Source organism: Peromyscus leucopus, chromosome 4 (assembly GCF_004664715.2).
Source record: "Peromyscus leucopus breed LL Stock chromosome 4, UCI_PerLeu_2.1, whole genome shotgun sequence".
NCBI lineage: Eukaryota > Metazoa > Chordata > Mammalia > Rodentia > Cricetidae > Peromyscus > Peromyscus leucopus.
The window spans coordinates 64462376-64478772 of NC_051066.1; the positions used below are offsets into that span (position 1 = coordinate 64462376).

Here is a 16397-nt window from a genome sequence, read left to right on the forward strand (position 1 = left end):
ACAGTCAGCACTCTGCCACTTAGACAGTGGCATGGCAGGTTTTCTGGTCCTGCTGAACTCAGCCAGGCCACAAAATGTAGGTTTCAACTCAGTCTTTATACTTCTGTTTACCAACAAAGACAAGGGAGTCAGATGTTAGAGTGAAAAACTGCTAGATCAGAGAGGCCGAGAACCAGCCAGCTGACCTTCCTTTATGGCAGGAGACCCAACAAGAGAAGTGTCTCTCCACTTGTCCAAAACAAAAAGACAAGGAATCTCTAAGTCCCTTCCTCCTCCTTCCTCTGCATCTCTCTGTCTGTTTTCCTGGCTCCGCCCTCCTCTTTAACACTAATTCCTGTCAACAAGTCACTGGCTCCACCAAGGTTAATTTTATTACATAGTCTCAGAGTTTCACATTGTGATCAAATATCCCTCAATAAACTTGTGTGAGTCAGTTTTCTCTAATGTGAAATAGTATTATTAGTGCAGTATTTGCAGAATAATTAAACAAATTATAAATAAAACTTATGTGAAGTGTCAGACACAGAGACTAGTATGTTTTACTGAAAAAATTTCATACAATATATTCCTATCACACTTTCTCCTCCAACTCCTCCCAAACCCTCCTGACTGCCCCATCCAACAACTCCACTCTTTCTTCCCCTTTCTCTTTGAAAAGCAAACAACAAAAGGGAAAAAAAAGAAACACACAATGCAATCCACAAAATGAATCCAAAATCTAAAACAAATTATATGAGCAAAAGAACAATAAAACAAACAAACAAAATCCCAAAACCAAACAATATGAGACCAAAAAAATCTACAAAAATACTGTTGAGTTTATTGTTGGTTAACAACTTCTTAGCATGGGGCCTACCCTGAAGGGTGACTTATATACCTGATGACACCCCATTGGAAGATATTAAAATTTCTTTTGTAAGCAGATATAATTGTAAATAACTTTCTGGTTGGTGTGAGAGCCCGTGTCTATTTTCCTGTCTAAGCACTGAACCCCACCTGGCTTGAATCTGCTGTAGGCATTGTGCCTGCTTCCACAATCTCTGTGAGTTCATATGTGCAAAAACACATGCACACACAAACACATATACATACATATACTTATATGTGTACATATACATATATATGATATATACACATGTATGTACATATATTATGATATGCATTTGACATGCTAGTATATATAGTATAAATATCCATGTTTAATGAAATAAAATTATTTTATTAAAAGTATTCCTTCAGACTGTGAAGAAGTTTCAGTAAAGAAGTAGTCACATGAGTATGAAGACCTGAATTCAAGCCCTCAAAATAATATTTTTAAAAAGGTAGGCACAATAGCCCATATCTTTAATCCAAGAACTGCAGAAGTGGAGATGGGAGGATCCCTGGTACTGTCGGAACCATGGGAGACTGTGAGACTTTTCTGGAAGAGATATGATCAAATATCTAATCTATTTATTCATCCCAAGCAGGGATTAAAGCAGCAACAGAACAAAGTAATTAGTCCAGTAAAGTCATTCTGGATATACTGAGATAACTTACAGGAGTATGGGTAAGGAGTTATTCACAGGACTACTCCAGTGTATGTATGTCACTAGAGAGCATACTTATTGGAGGGTTTGAACTAGAAAAGCTACAAATCTGGACCTCTCTCAAGACCATGCAGTCCACAGATTGGGCAGTCTCTTAAAGGCTGCTTGGCTAGTCAAAGTGTCTCTACCTCCTGTGATCATTTACTGTTCACAGGATCTTTTAGTGAACAGTTTATGCATCTTGTTATTTTAAAGGAGTTCCAGAGACGGATGAGCTGTTCATTTCCTGAATCTCATAATTCTTCCTTCTCTCTCCTGGAAGGAATGTTTCAATTCACACAGTTGGTACATTACAGCTGCCATCCAGTCTGGTAGGAAAGGTATCTTGGCAAAAGTAACTGAGCATGTAGAATATGGCTGCTTTGTCACATCTTAATTGATCATGTGGCAGAGAGAGAGAATTTGGGTATGAATATGGGCCAGACTACAATCAATAATCCCTGCCCTATGGCCATAAGGAGGCCAGATAAGCCAGTGTAGAGAATTTTCCACAAAATTACAGAATAGCACGCCTAGGTGGAGACTAATGTTTCAAAAAACAAAAGCCTGAGTGAGACTGCTGTGGGATGGTTTGTATGTCAATTGTGTTGCTCTGACTGGTCAATAAATAAAACACTGATTGTCCAGTAGCTAGGCAGGAAGTATAGGTGGGACTAACAGAGAGGAGAATGAGAGAACACGAAGGGGGCACTGCCAGCTGCCACCATGACAAGCAGCATGTGAAGATGCTGGTAAGCTGCCTGCCATGGCTATACAGTTTGTAAGCAATATAAGTCTCTTGTGTTTACTTGGTTGGGTCTGAGCAGCTGTGGGACTGGCAGATGACAGAGATTTGTCCTGACTGTGGGACAGGCAGAAAAACTCTAGCTACTTGAGACATTTTATACTCACACCACAGCAAATTATCAAATAACCTGAGTTATCAAAGCAAATAAAAATTTATTTAAAAAAATCAAAGAAACGAATTACTTGCCTTGTAATGGCTGAGGGTATTTAGTAGTGGTCACAATACTTGGTGTATGTTTTTGGTCTGTAATCTATGCTCTAGACAGAAATTCTTATTTGAGAACATAAACTGTCTTCCCTGGATTCTACATATTTTTTTCTCTTTGTGCTATGAGATTGACATTACATTCTACCCATATGTTTACAAACACACTTCTAGAATAACAAGAGACCAGAAAATTCTCCCCTCTGAAAAAGGCCTTTTGACTTAGGAAGACCTGTGAGAATTATTTGTTTTTGCAAATAATAGTTGTATGCTGTATAATTTCATTAAAAATATTGTTCATGGTCCTAATTTTTCCTTTCTTATTTGATAGGATAACTTCAACATTTTCTTGATTTATACCACTTATAGTAAATCACATATAATATGTAGCCATGACTATATCTCAGATGACTTTATTATAGAGGGGAATGTTTGCATGGATTACATAGACTAAATATGAAATCTATAACCAAATAGTGCTAGTAAACTTTAAAATTTTGATAGAGTAACACAGGGAGGCAATTTGAGGCTTAAATATGAATTATCTTTTGAAAATGGGATAACTAGAGTTCTGGAGAGGTGGCTCAGTAGATAAAAGTGCGTACTGCTATTGCAGAAAATCTGAGCTCAGCTCCAACATTCACAACAGGTGGGTGGCTCTTCTTGTTCTACTCTATCTCCAGAGGACTTGACATCCTCTTGTGAACTCTGTGGGGATTTACACTAACGTACACATATCTATATATTCAGACCCACACATATATACATAGTTTAAAAATTAATAAAAATATATCATTAAAAATGAAAAGAACAAAACTTAAGGCATTGGAAAAGAAAACTGGGTTGACACAAGTTTAAGATGAATTTTTTTAAAGTATGAAATGATGAATCATAAGGTACTTTCAGAACCCTGAATTTTTTCTCTCAATTCATGATATAACTGATCCATCAAAAGTCATAGCCCTGTAGGAAACAAATGGGAAGCCATCATATGACCAGTAAATAGTTATTAAAAGACTCTCTCTACTTTTGTTATAATTTTTTGTAAGATTTTATAAATTCCTGCTATAAATGTATCTTTGGTTGAGTCATGTATTGATCTTGAACTTCTGATAGTTTATACACAGAGTCTTGTATATCACTGATAAACAAATAATATATTGTGGCAATTATATATTGTGCTTTTATATCTTAGTATGGCAAATTTATATGCATGTAAAAGTATTATTTTAAAATGAATTACTTTATGATTTATAATAAGAACATGTTTAATTTTAATATCTGTTTTATACATCAAGGTTTATATTGTTGCAGATGGTAACATTACAAGAAGCCCTGCTCTGAGCAGCCTTGAGCACCTTCACTCAGGAAGTCACCAACCAATTTGCATCTGTACTCACTGAGGTCAGCTTGGAGGACTGGGATGGTAGACACCTTCCCCTGTGTCTCAGTGTGAAACTGGTTATTGATAGAAGACAGCAATACACACTTGAGGTTTATGACTGGTACATTTGGAAATCATGACCCCCCCACACAAAGAGAGAGAGAGACAGACAGACAGACATACAGACAGACAGACAGGGGAGGGGGTTGAGAAAAAACTGCTTGGTGGAACTGGAAACTGAGCTAAAACATACTATTCTCCCTTCTGAAGTTTATAAGGAGACTAGTTTTCATGAGTTCTTAATAAAGGCTTCTGAAAGGCTTTTTATAGCCTATTATGAGTTTTACATAATAAAACTCCTGAAACAAGACTCAGAGATCAATGATCAGGTTGCAAACCTGGGCAGAAAGATTGTAAGAGCAATAAGATCATGGAGTTTGCTGTAGAATTGTGTCTCCTAGTTATGTTGCAAGTTCTACCCATGAAGTTTTAGCAACACGGCTGACTAAATGTGAGCTGAATATGAACAACAGCGAGAGACACTATACACATGCTAACAATGATGGGGAAAGTCCAGGAGGCCTCAATTCTACAGAAAGAGCTACAGGAAACTAAGGAATGCTAAGAATGGGAGAAATAGTCTTCCCCATGGAAGATCACTCCAATTGGTTACCCAATACCTAATGGTCAGCCCTAAAAACATACATACAAGTAACAATATACAGATTGAGAAGGTTATATTTAATGTGTATAAAAATGAATATCAACAATTTAAAATGAGCCATGACTGTTAACCCAGGTAGAAATCCACTAACACCATGGGTCACGATGCCAACACTAAGGAAAAATTATATCTTGACTAATTTGTGACTTTTTCTAACTAGAGAGCAAAAGGGAATGCCATCCATCCATTTCTGATATCCTGCCTAGCACTCCAGAGGGCTGAGAAGCTCAGTCTATGTATTGTATCCTAAAATATGTAGCTGTAGAATTTGGACTAAGTCAATGGCTATGGGCTGGTGATTAGGACTCCTGGTTCAACCTGGTGATGGAATGAGACTAAAGACTAGTATGGTAAGGCAAGATTAGATCAAAGATAGTGGAATTATTTTTGGTACCAGAGAAATCTTAGAAGTACATTCTATGAGCACAAGTATGTAGCCTGACACTTGCTATTGCTTTACTCTGTAAGCTGAGATAGTAAACCTTCCATTACTTCATAGAACAACTTAAAAATAATATATTTAGCCGGGCGGTGGTGGCGCACGCCTTTAATCCCAGCACTCGGGAGGCAGAGCCAGGCGGATCTCTGTGAGTTCGAGGCCAGCCTGGGCTACCAAGTGAGCTCCAGGAAAGGCGCAAAGCTACGCAGAGAAACCCTGTCCCAAAAAACAAAAACAAAAAATTAATAATATATTTAATATATTAAAGGGAATAACATACAATATATTATATAATATATAAATATATTTATATAATATATTACATTAAATAATAATATTATATATTATATAATATAGTCATTTCAGAAGCTTTAGTCCATGGTCATTTGGCTCATAGCATTTAAGGCTATGGTGAGGCAGAATAGTCAGGTATACGATGCATAGTAGAGCAAAGATGCTCACTTCATGATATCCAAGGAAAAATGAGAGAAAGGGACTTGTACATCTCAGCATAATTTTTTAAAGTGTACTTAAATGATATATCTCTTGCATTTTGGACCTCCCAGTAATATTAATGGCTGAAGACCAATCTGAAACCTATGAGCCTTTGAGGAACATTATGGATCCAAGATATAAGAGAGCTGAATTTGTGGTTCCAGTTTTATGACTAGGGCTCTGGGACCCAGGGCTCTTTAATGCCCAGAGTCAAGCCACCCATCATGATTTTCATATTACTAAATATTACTGTCCAGTTCCTCTTTATTGCTCCATGGTAAAATATTGTGCTTTCTTCTCTCACCTTCCAACACTTGTAGGTACCTCTGTCCATGCCAGGGTTAGAAAAACCATGTGATACAGAAAAGATGGGATTAGTCTTAGCTTTAGCAATTACTTATTTTTATATGCCCGTGATAAACTCATAGGCTGTTATCTTATCTATTTCCCTAGTTCTCGTGAATGCAGAGAACATATTGGTACATACATAGACCATTATTCAAATTCAGGTTTCATTACAGGGAGATGAATGTTAGAAATTCCTATCTCATCAATTTGCCGATGAGCATTAAATAAATTGGTGTCATCATTCCTAGTAGGAAAGTCCTACTTGCAATAATACACCACCATCAGGATTCTTAGTATTAAATAAATAATGGACATAATCATTACAATAATAGCATACTTATACTATATTGAATGATTCTTGAAGCAAAATTGTTTAAAGAGTTAAAATGTACAAATACATTTCTCTCTTCACTTATTTCCTCCAAAGCTAGCGTATCCTTTAAATTCATTACCTCTTTGCCACTAATTCTTACTGTACACAAAATATATATGTATACATATATATAGTAATATGCATATATTATATTTATGTGCATATACATATATAGTACTATACATTCACACACACACACACATATGTATTACTAAATATAACCTGTTCAGTTCACACAATATTATTCTTATGTATGTTTTCAGAGTTGTCCATTTGTCTCTGGATAAACCATTGTCGTGCTCTATGGTGAGGAATATCACCTATCCCACTCCCAAAGGAAAGAGCAATGAAGTTTTATTCAGCTATGATACGTATAAACCACACTGACAACCAGCATGGTGGGGTAGCCCTAAGGCTGCAGTAGTGGCATGTATACATTGGCAATCACTAACAGCCCTCTAGTGGAACTTTAAAATCACACAACAAAAGGAAAATCATGCCTAGTACTGGACACCCAGATAGCCACTCCATGCTAGTGAAGTCATTGTTATTGGAGAAGAATCTATAATGACTGATTGACTAAACCAGCACAATCCTTCAAAATAAAATAATCATTTGTCCTTATGACCAGAGGTAAGTGCTGTCCTCACCCCTCATCAAAGAAGCTTTTCTTTAAAACAGGTAGAGACCACTATAGAAAACATTGACCAATTAAAATGCAGAGGTGTGGAGCCCAGTCTCAATGGATATATCTACAAAATACTCCCATAATTAAGTCTCAGGCATCATTGCAAAGGGGGGGGGGATTGTGAGAGCCAGAGAGTATCAAGGAATTTTCTGTAAGGTTGTGTCTCCTAATAACATCATAAACTACATGCATAAAGTTTCATCAACATGATTGTGAAATATGAGGTAAATGAGTATAAACCAATAGACATGCCAAATACAGTGGTGAGAGCACCAGAAAGGATCTCTATGACACCTATCTCAGACAAGTTATCAGTATCCCAAAGTAGAGCAAAAATTGCCAAATTATATAGTTTTCTAATTTTCACCAACAACAATATTAATAGTAGCTATTATGCCTAGGAGCATGAAGGACAAAATAAGTTCCATTTACCTAAAATGGAAAAGACTTGTAATTGATTCATCCATATACACAGTCCCCATGGCTAAGTGTCTTATCTCTTTGTGGCTTGCAATTTTTGATGGCCACTCCCCATCTTGCTATCTTGCTGTGTTGCTCACATTTATTCTGTAGAAAGAACAAGATTGAGAAAAAGGACTCCACCAGAAGAGACTTCACTTTCCTTCAAACAGTTTTTCTTGGATCCATACTTTCTTCATAGCATTCTTCATGTCTGTATTCCTCAGTGTGTAGATGAGAGGGTTGAACAAAGGGGCAATCATGGTGTAAAATAGAGCAAATACCTTGTCATTTCCAACAGTATCACCCATTGGGACATAGGTAAAGATGAGTGGCAGGAAGAACATGAACACAACTGTGATATGTGAGCCACAAGTAGAAAGGGCTTTGTGGCGGCCCTTGGATGAGTGGGTCCTCAATGTGGACAAAATGATGATGTAAGAAATGACCAAGGCAACAAAGGTCAAAATGGACTGCACCCCTGTGGTGGTAATGATTATGATAATAAGGAGTCTTGTGTCAGTGCAGGCCAGTTTCAGCAGGGGGAATATGTCACAAAAGTAGTGGTCTATCTCATTGGCACCACAGAAGGGAAGTCTGATAACAATCAGTACATGCACAAGTGAGTGTATAAAAGCACCAATAACTGAGACTACCACAAGAATATAACACACTGGTCTGTTCATGGTGATCATGTAGTAAAGGGGTCTACAAATGGCTACATAACGATCATAGGCCATAACCACCAAGATAAATATCTCAGTGGCACCAAAGAAGTGGGCATAAAACATCTGGGCTATGCAGCCATTGTAGGATATAGTGTTACACTGTACCAATAAGTCTATAATCAATTTAGGGGCCACTGTGGAAGTGAAACATACATCCATGAAGGACAGGTAGCTGAGAAAAAAATACATTGGATACTCACGAAGATTGCTGCCCCTGATGGTGAGAAGAACCACCAGGTTTCCGAAGAGAATTGCAAGATAACAAAATGAGAACAAAACAGAACACATTGTCTTGACCTCCTCATTATGGAAAAGTCCCAGTAAGATAAACTCTGTGATGTTCCCATACCCCTTTGCTTCTATGAGCTCAATTATTTAGAGGGAAAGAAGGCTGTGCCTGAAGCACTGGTCTTTCAAGGCCTTTGTTTCATTTTCAAAGTCATTTTTTAATCAGTAAGTATATGCATTGAGTGTTTAGGATAATTCAATTGTAAATCTGTTACTATGGATAGAATAATAATTAAGATACATAGAAGGCTTGAAAGTATATTATAGTTCATGAGAACAAATGCACACAGTGATACTGTAAATACTAAATTAATGGTAGTTGTTGGAGATATTCCAAAACTTTACATACATTTAGTAGGAAGAACAAGGTAGATGTTTTAAAAATTAAATTCATACTTGAAGTTCAAAATCAAGATGCAAGTTCACTATAGTACTTTAAGAATAAATTTTTATATTATAGGTGTATATGTTAACAGCCATGGAATTATCCAATTTTATTCAAAAGTGAGTAGGTTATAATTATTCTCAGCCCTTCATAATGACTAAAACTACTGATTTCCAAAAGTATGTGCTAGCACTCTACTTCAGATGACTCATGATGTCACATTATTGAACCACTTCACAGCAATCTCAGGAGTGCCATTGAAATTTATCATAAAATAAGTAATAAAGGCAATAAACAACACAAGCAAAATTTTAGAGAAGAAGGCAGATTTCTCCCCAGGTTCCAGAATGACTATGATGTCCTAGATTTCACCTAATTTCCAAGTTGATTTTCAGGTCTTTTCTGGAGGTTCTTGTTGTTGTCATCTAGGATCACCTTGGATGTTAGCACCTGCAGGGGCACAAAGTGTATCTATTGGAATGTCCTCACATCACCTATTTCAACAACTTGAGTTTCTAAATTAAACCACATGTTTTCATTTTACCAGACACTCTGAATGTGCATAATGACAAACCTTAACATATGTCAGTGAAAAAAGAGAAACTATAAAATATTTTCCTCATTTTCTTTTTATTTTCTATACCTGTAGTAACCTGATCTAAAATATGTTACATAGATGCTCAATTCAATACAGTTTTATAAAAGTACATCAATCAGCCTTATACAAGAATGAAAATGTCACCATACTACAAAGAATTAGAACAGCAAGAAATCAATGCCCTTTGCACTGTATGACTCCTGAGGTAAAACTTCAGGAAAGGTACATTTTAAACAAAAAAAAAAAAAAAAAAGAGATTATGAAAGGATTTTATAGATTGACTCAAATTCCACCAATTGATCTCAAGTTAACACATTCTTGCATAATTATCCCCCCAAACGCTGAAAGTGTCGCATGAAAAAAGGTCCACTTATAAATCTAAATCAGGGAAATGTAAATTAAGCAACAATATAATATTACTCTGATTTGTCAGCATTATGCGCATAAAACTTAAAATATTTTTAAGACAACATTTAATGATGGATTATGGAATAAGTATTTACCATGCTAAAAGAATTCCACTAAGGATTCCAAAGAATAGTCATTGAAACCTAGTGAAAATTTGAAAATTGGAAAACGTTTAAATATATAGTAGTAACAAAGCAGAAATAGAGTATGGTACTATTTTTTTTTAACTGTGGAGTACAAAGCAGAAGCTTCAATAGCTTAACTGGATCTGTATGACAGTAAGGAGAACCACATACTGTAGGCATAAAACATAAGCAGTTAGAAAGTTGGTCCAAATGTAATGAACATGTGCAAGAAGTCACACCTAACTAATTTCTATGAGTACCTGAGTGCTTATAAACGAATTAAGAAAGGTGTGGAATGGCATGATTACATTTGAGGAATAAAGAAGATGATGATCAAAAGATATTATAATCAAACTAGATGTTGCTTTCCTTACCAAAGATATTTTCCTTACTTCTTTAATTAAATACACATGCCCATTATTTTAATATGGCTTTGGAAGAATTCATTATATATCAGATGGAATTTAGATCAATAAAGAAGAAATTATAATCTCTCATTAAAACTCTGCAAAAACTTGAAGGCCCTTTTCTTTATTATTTAACATTCCGTTTCCTCCTTTAATAAGGTAATGAAGTTGTAGAAGCATTAGAATCCTAAGCATTCAAATCCACGAATTGTCACACATTATGTAAATATAAGTAAATACACTCTTGTGCCACACACAGACAGCCAAAGAAATAGTCCACAGAAGAAAACAAGGAACACTTTAGGTGAGCAACTGCATTTACACATATATCCTTAATTCTACATTTGCTCTCAGAGTGAAGAAAACCAAATCCCCTTGTTCTTTAAAGTCGGTAGGATTTGACTAAAATTCATGAACTCTTAGATCTAAAGTTGATATTTTGGATGTAAAATGTAAAGGAAAGGGAGAAATTACTCAACGTCAGATTTCCACAATGTGTTGGATTTCTTTTCTCTTTCATAAATTATTCTCTTTAGAAATAAGCTTTGCCAATTATCTCTTAAGATGCAATTGAAATCTTTCGTTGTGTCCACAAGGAAGGCAGTCCATCACTGTTATTGTACTGGTTATTTTCTATGAAATTAGCTTTGGTCGTCTCTTAATCATTGCCTATCTTACATAACTCTGACCTTTGATTTTTCTCATGTAAAATGATATTATCTAATATTTTACACCACAGGGGATTCTTGTTAAAAACAAAAATATCCACATTAAACAAGTAAGTGTAGACATAGATTGCTAATATGTTTGCAAGAACTAAGTAAAGATTAGGCATTTTGTTATTATTTTCTTTTCATGAAACTGCATCTTCTTTAATTGGCTGATTTCTAAAAGGACAAAAATTCTGAAAATTTCTGAGGCATTTGTGAAACAAGGAAAGCCCTAACGATAGATTTTCTTCAGTGATTTTAATGCTTCCCCAAATATGGATTTCTATAGAAATGGTAGGCTATTTTCACCACTACTTTTCTGGTAAAAGTCTTATATTAATAAGAATACAGAGAACATAACAAGATCTGGCATCATGGATAAAGTGATTGAAATCAGTTAAAAAAATTTCTCAAGAAATTCTAATATAATGACTGCAAAAGAAAATCCCCTTTATAAAGTGGAATAATCAGACAATACTTGCAGAAGATAACAATTCTCTTTCTGTATTAAGATGTTTTTTATTAGATTGTTTAAAGATTTGTGGGATTTATTATATATTTGTTTATTGTTCTTTTATTTCATTACTTATACTATTTTTAAATGTTTTAGTTTATCATCACTTTTCTATCTCAAGTAATTAAAAGCATATTCTCACTTCCTTCCACAGCCTATCCCACCAGCCTTTAACAGTCCCAAATTTAAAATTAAGACTTAATAAAGTATTCCTGTGACTGGTTTTCTATTGTAATACATCCTCTAAAATATTCTAGCAAACTATTAAAATATGAAGTTAGGATACAAATGAAAAGGATTTAAGGTTATCCAAAATAGTTACCAAGCAGCTAAGTTCAGAATACATAGTTCATCAAAATTACAGTTATCCTGGAAAACAATTAAATAAAAATATATTAATCTATGATTTCATTTAAACTCAGTGTTTTTAAAAAAGCAAAGGAAAGAATAAAGAATGAAATAAGAAAGTAAAATAGCAAAGCTTTCACTTTTGATGTTGGTCAATTCCTGTCAACATTTGAAATAATATCTATAATTCATAAATTCATGACAATAATTTTAAAAACATATTCTAAAATGCAATAACAAGTAGCTCTTTCAAGAGGTAAAAATGAAGTAATATAATTCACATGCTTTGTGTACTGCTGTCAAATTGTAGTTAAAATCAATGGTGTCACTAAAACTTACTCTGTGAGTACTAGGAATAAGAATGAGAGGGCATCAGATTCCTTTGAAAAATTTGAAATGCATCTGGGCTCTCTGCCCTTGTCTTCCTCCGTTGTGGTGATGAAATTCCAAGTCCAGCCCTGCAGGTCTCAAAGCTTTCGAGAAGCTGCAGTTCAGTAAAGGAGAATTTAAGGGCACTGGAGGGACTTGGATGCAACCCCACAGACAATCCCCTAGGAAATTCCTGAAGCAATCTGTCAAAAATAAACTCTTATGATTTTAATTACCTGTGTTTAGCTTTTCAGCTGTACCTTTAAAAATACTTGAGATTGTTTAGATATATGATGCACCATACCACATGATTTATGTTAAGTGGAAAAAAAAGCATTCTAAAAAATTTGCCACTATCTACACTGGAAAAAAATCTTTACATGTTCATTGCATGTTGAATATATTGATAACAATAAAGCTTGAAATCTATTAATAATAGGCAAATTTGCCCTTTTCTTAACAGAATTAAGGTCAAACTTAGATGCATCCATTTCAAATTTCTCATAAGATTCACCTCTTATAACATCATTCCATGTTTCAAGTTATCTCATCAGGTTTGCAATATAGCATCATTCCATGTTTCAAGTTATCTCATCAGGTTTGCAATATCTATTTTATTTCAGATCACATGATTCATTTTTCTATGTGATATATTTTATTTTATCTCATTTAACACTATTGTTTCCTTGAATTTTTATTTTTAGTCATATCTTTTATTGTTTGAGATTATAATTACATCATTTCCCCTTTCCCTTTCCTCTTCCCAAACCCTCACATATGCCCATTCTTGTTCTCTTTCAAGTTCTGGTTTCTTTTTTTTTTTTTAATTCTCTTATAAAATGTATCCTGAATACAGCTTCCCTACCGTCCACTCCTCCCAGTCCCTCCAGCTTCCTTTTCCCCCACCATCCACCCTCAGCTCATTCCTGTCTTCCGTTAGAAAGGGGGCAGGCTTCCCAGGGATATCAACCAAACATGGCACAAAAAAAAAATACAATAAGACCTGGCACGAACCTTAACATCAACACAGTAAGAGGAAAAGGATCCCAAAAGCCGGCAAAAGAGTCAGAGACATCCCAACTCTGTCAGAACTGTTGTAAAGTACATATATGTATATTCATATATTTTCCTAAATACATAAATATAACCTGGTTCAGTCTATATAATGTTGCTTGAAATATGTTTTCAGATTGACCATTTAGTATTGGATAGCCAGTTGGGGCACTTTCCATTGGAGAAAACTTTTTCTCACATTCTCAGCATTCCCTAGTTGTCTCTAACTTTACCAAACATCGTAATAGATGAAATTAGGCTGCTCTCACTTGTTTTTTAGGAAATTATTTAAATTATATGTTGGCAAAAAGTGGAAGTTATAATTTGAAATACCCATTACAACATAAAATTATGGTTAGATTTTAGAAGAAAATTTTATTTAATATATTTATTTTGATTTACTGAATGGCAAGGTATTTAATGGTTCTACAGAGGTACCAGGAAGGAATTTGACCAGGCTAAGCAGATGATAAAAAACAAAACTAGAACTTAGTTTCTATTAAAATATTTCATCACTTAGACTGTGTGAAACTGAGATATAATAAAACCCATGTTGCTTTACTTTATGAAATTGCTATTTCTTTCTTTTAGTCAAATAGAAAAAATTATATAACGGTACTCCTCTATGTGACTGTAAGTGCCATGTCTTAAGGATCTCAAAAGAATATCCCTGATGAATTGAGTGGCTTAGCTAATAGAAGTTTCTTTTCTCATAGTTCTGAAGGCTCATGTTTGAGATCACACTAGTAGTAGAATAAGTTACTGTGCAGGACTCTGAGGAGAATCCATGCTTTGCAACTCCTAGAGCTTGGGAGTTTATTGGCACCTGTGGAAGTTCTTTTATTGTAAAAGCATCATTTCAATGGCATCAAAATTTTTTAAAACGTCATCATTTGCATAATGCATGCCTTTCCATGTGCCTATCTTTATTCCTTACTTTCCCTTTATACAAGGGTTCACGTTAAGGAGTGTTTTAGCATTATTATCTCTGTAAGGTCTCTATTTCTAAATATAATTGGTCTAAGGTACAGGGAATCAAGATTCATCCTATTGTTTTCTTAGGGGCAAGTAACCAAATCACAGTAATATCCATTCTTAAGTCATGACTTGGTGTCTCTTATCAAATGGTTTCTTACTCTCCAACTTGTGTTCTGACAACCTTTATTAAATCTTCGGAACTCACTTTAATAGTGAAGTTGTCATCAGGTCTACTCCTGCACCTATTCATTAACTCCTGATATTTCCTGGTATGTCTCATATCTTTGTAAGATAAGTATGTACTTTCCTAGCCAGGTTTTCCTAACATGTTTCACTGAGTTGCTCTTGTAAGCAAAAGGTGGTATAGGAATATGCTTGAGTAAAAAGCAAACACTACTGAATAACAGGTTCTTCTCATAGGCAACAGCCTTGTCTAGATGTGAAGAATATCTTTCTCTTTCAAAAGAGAGGAAGCTATTAGTGACAGCCCAAGACATGTAGTCTTTTTTTTTGGGGGGGGGGGTTGAGACAGGGTTTCTCTGTGTAGTTTTGGTGCCTGTCCTGGATCTTACTCTATAGAGCAGGCTGGCCTCAAACTCACAGAGATTCACCTGGCTCTGCCTCTCAAGTGCTGGGATCAAGGCGTGGGCCTCATTTCCCCACACAGATGTTTCCATTTTACTACTCAGATTTCCATCTTTTCCTCCACTAAAGTGTTTGCTTCAAGCTCAATACCTACTGGAGTTACACATTCAGTCTTATCTGCATCTTTATTGCAGATCCTTGAAATGGTTTAGTGAAGGGTCACAGTCTACAGGAGATGCATGGCAGCAAACATGGGGGCTCTATGTTCACTGCATGTCCAGAAGTAATGTTAGATAGACCATAAAGAAGGTCTGATGATGGAAAAATGACCCATTGATTCCTGAAGAGTTTTTCTTGAAGAAGACCCAGGTCTTATTGTCAGCACCTGCACTGAGTTTCACAACCTGTTGTGGAATATTGTTTTAACTTATCAAAGATTTATTACTTTTTTTTATGCTGAAGAATATTACTTTAACTGTGTAAAGGAGTGTTACTCTTGTTTATGCTGCATTTATTAAATTATGTAAAGATGTGTCACCTTGGTTTCACCATACTGGCCTAAGGCACCTGATTGGCCTAATGAAAAGCTGAACAGCCAAGAGCATTCAAAACTAATAAGGCTCCCTGTCATGGTTTGGAGCTTGGTGGTGGCCCAAAATAAAAAGCCTATTACAAAACCCATTTACAATTCCAGCTCCAAGGCATCCAATTTTCTCTTCTGATATCTGTGAACACCAGGCACATGCATGCTGTACAGATATACATGAAACCTAAACACTCATACATAAAGTAAAATAAATGAAAAGGATGCATTTACATTCAATATACATTTATTTTAAATCAATATATATTGTATAAATCAATAAACAATTATTTTCCTTGTCTTTTTATTCTTCTCTCATATATTGCATCCCAGCTGCAGTTGCCCCTCCCTCCTCTCTTTCCAGTCCCTCTCTTACCTTCCCTCTTCCCCAGATCCACTCTTCCTCCATTTCCCTTCTGAAAAGTGCAGGCCTCCCAAGGATATCAACCAAACAAGGCATATTGAGTTACAATAAAAGTATGCAAATCCCCTCATACCAAGGCAGGATGGAGGCAACTCATTAGAAGGAAAAGGGTCTCAAAGGCAGACAAAAGCGTCAGAGACAGCCCCTGCTCCCACTGTTAGGAGTCTCACAGGAAAACCAAGCTATGAAACCATAACATATGCAGAAGACCTAGGTCAGACCCATGAAGACTTGCTGATTGTCAGTTCAGTCTCTATCAGGACCTATGAAACCAGGTTAGTTGATTCTGTGTTTTTTCTTATGGTGTCCTTGAACTTCTGGCTTCTACAATCCTTCCTCACCCTCTTCCACAGGATTCCTCCAGCACCTTCTAATATTTGGTTGTGTATCTCTGCATCTGCTCC

General features: G+C 35.6%; 1 protein-coding gene across 1 annotated transcript; it reads right to left on the bottom strand.

The window, feature by feature from the left end:
* Window positions 1-7554: 7554 nt before the first annotated feature.
* LOC114683662 (olfactory receptor 4P4-like) lies at window positions 7555-8617 on the bottom strand. Its single transcript, XM_028857977.1, has one exon. It carries the CDS (start codon window positions 8504-8506, stop codon window positions 7646-7648), a length of 861 nt encoding a protein of 286 aa, XP_028713810.1. The 5' UTR covers window positions 8507-8617; the 3' UTR covers window positions 7555-7645.
* Between the last annotated feature and the right edge of the window lie 7780 nt (window positions 8618-16397).

Bases quoted from the DNA above. Each gene is read 5' to 3' on its own strand.
- LOC114683662 (XM_028857977.1), bottom strand. From the start codon at position 8,506: ATGTGTTCTGTTTTGTTCTCATTTTGTTATCTTGCAATTCTCTTCGGA.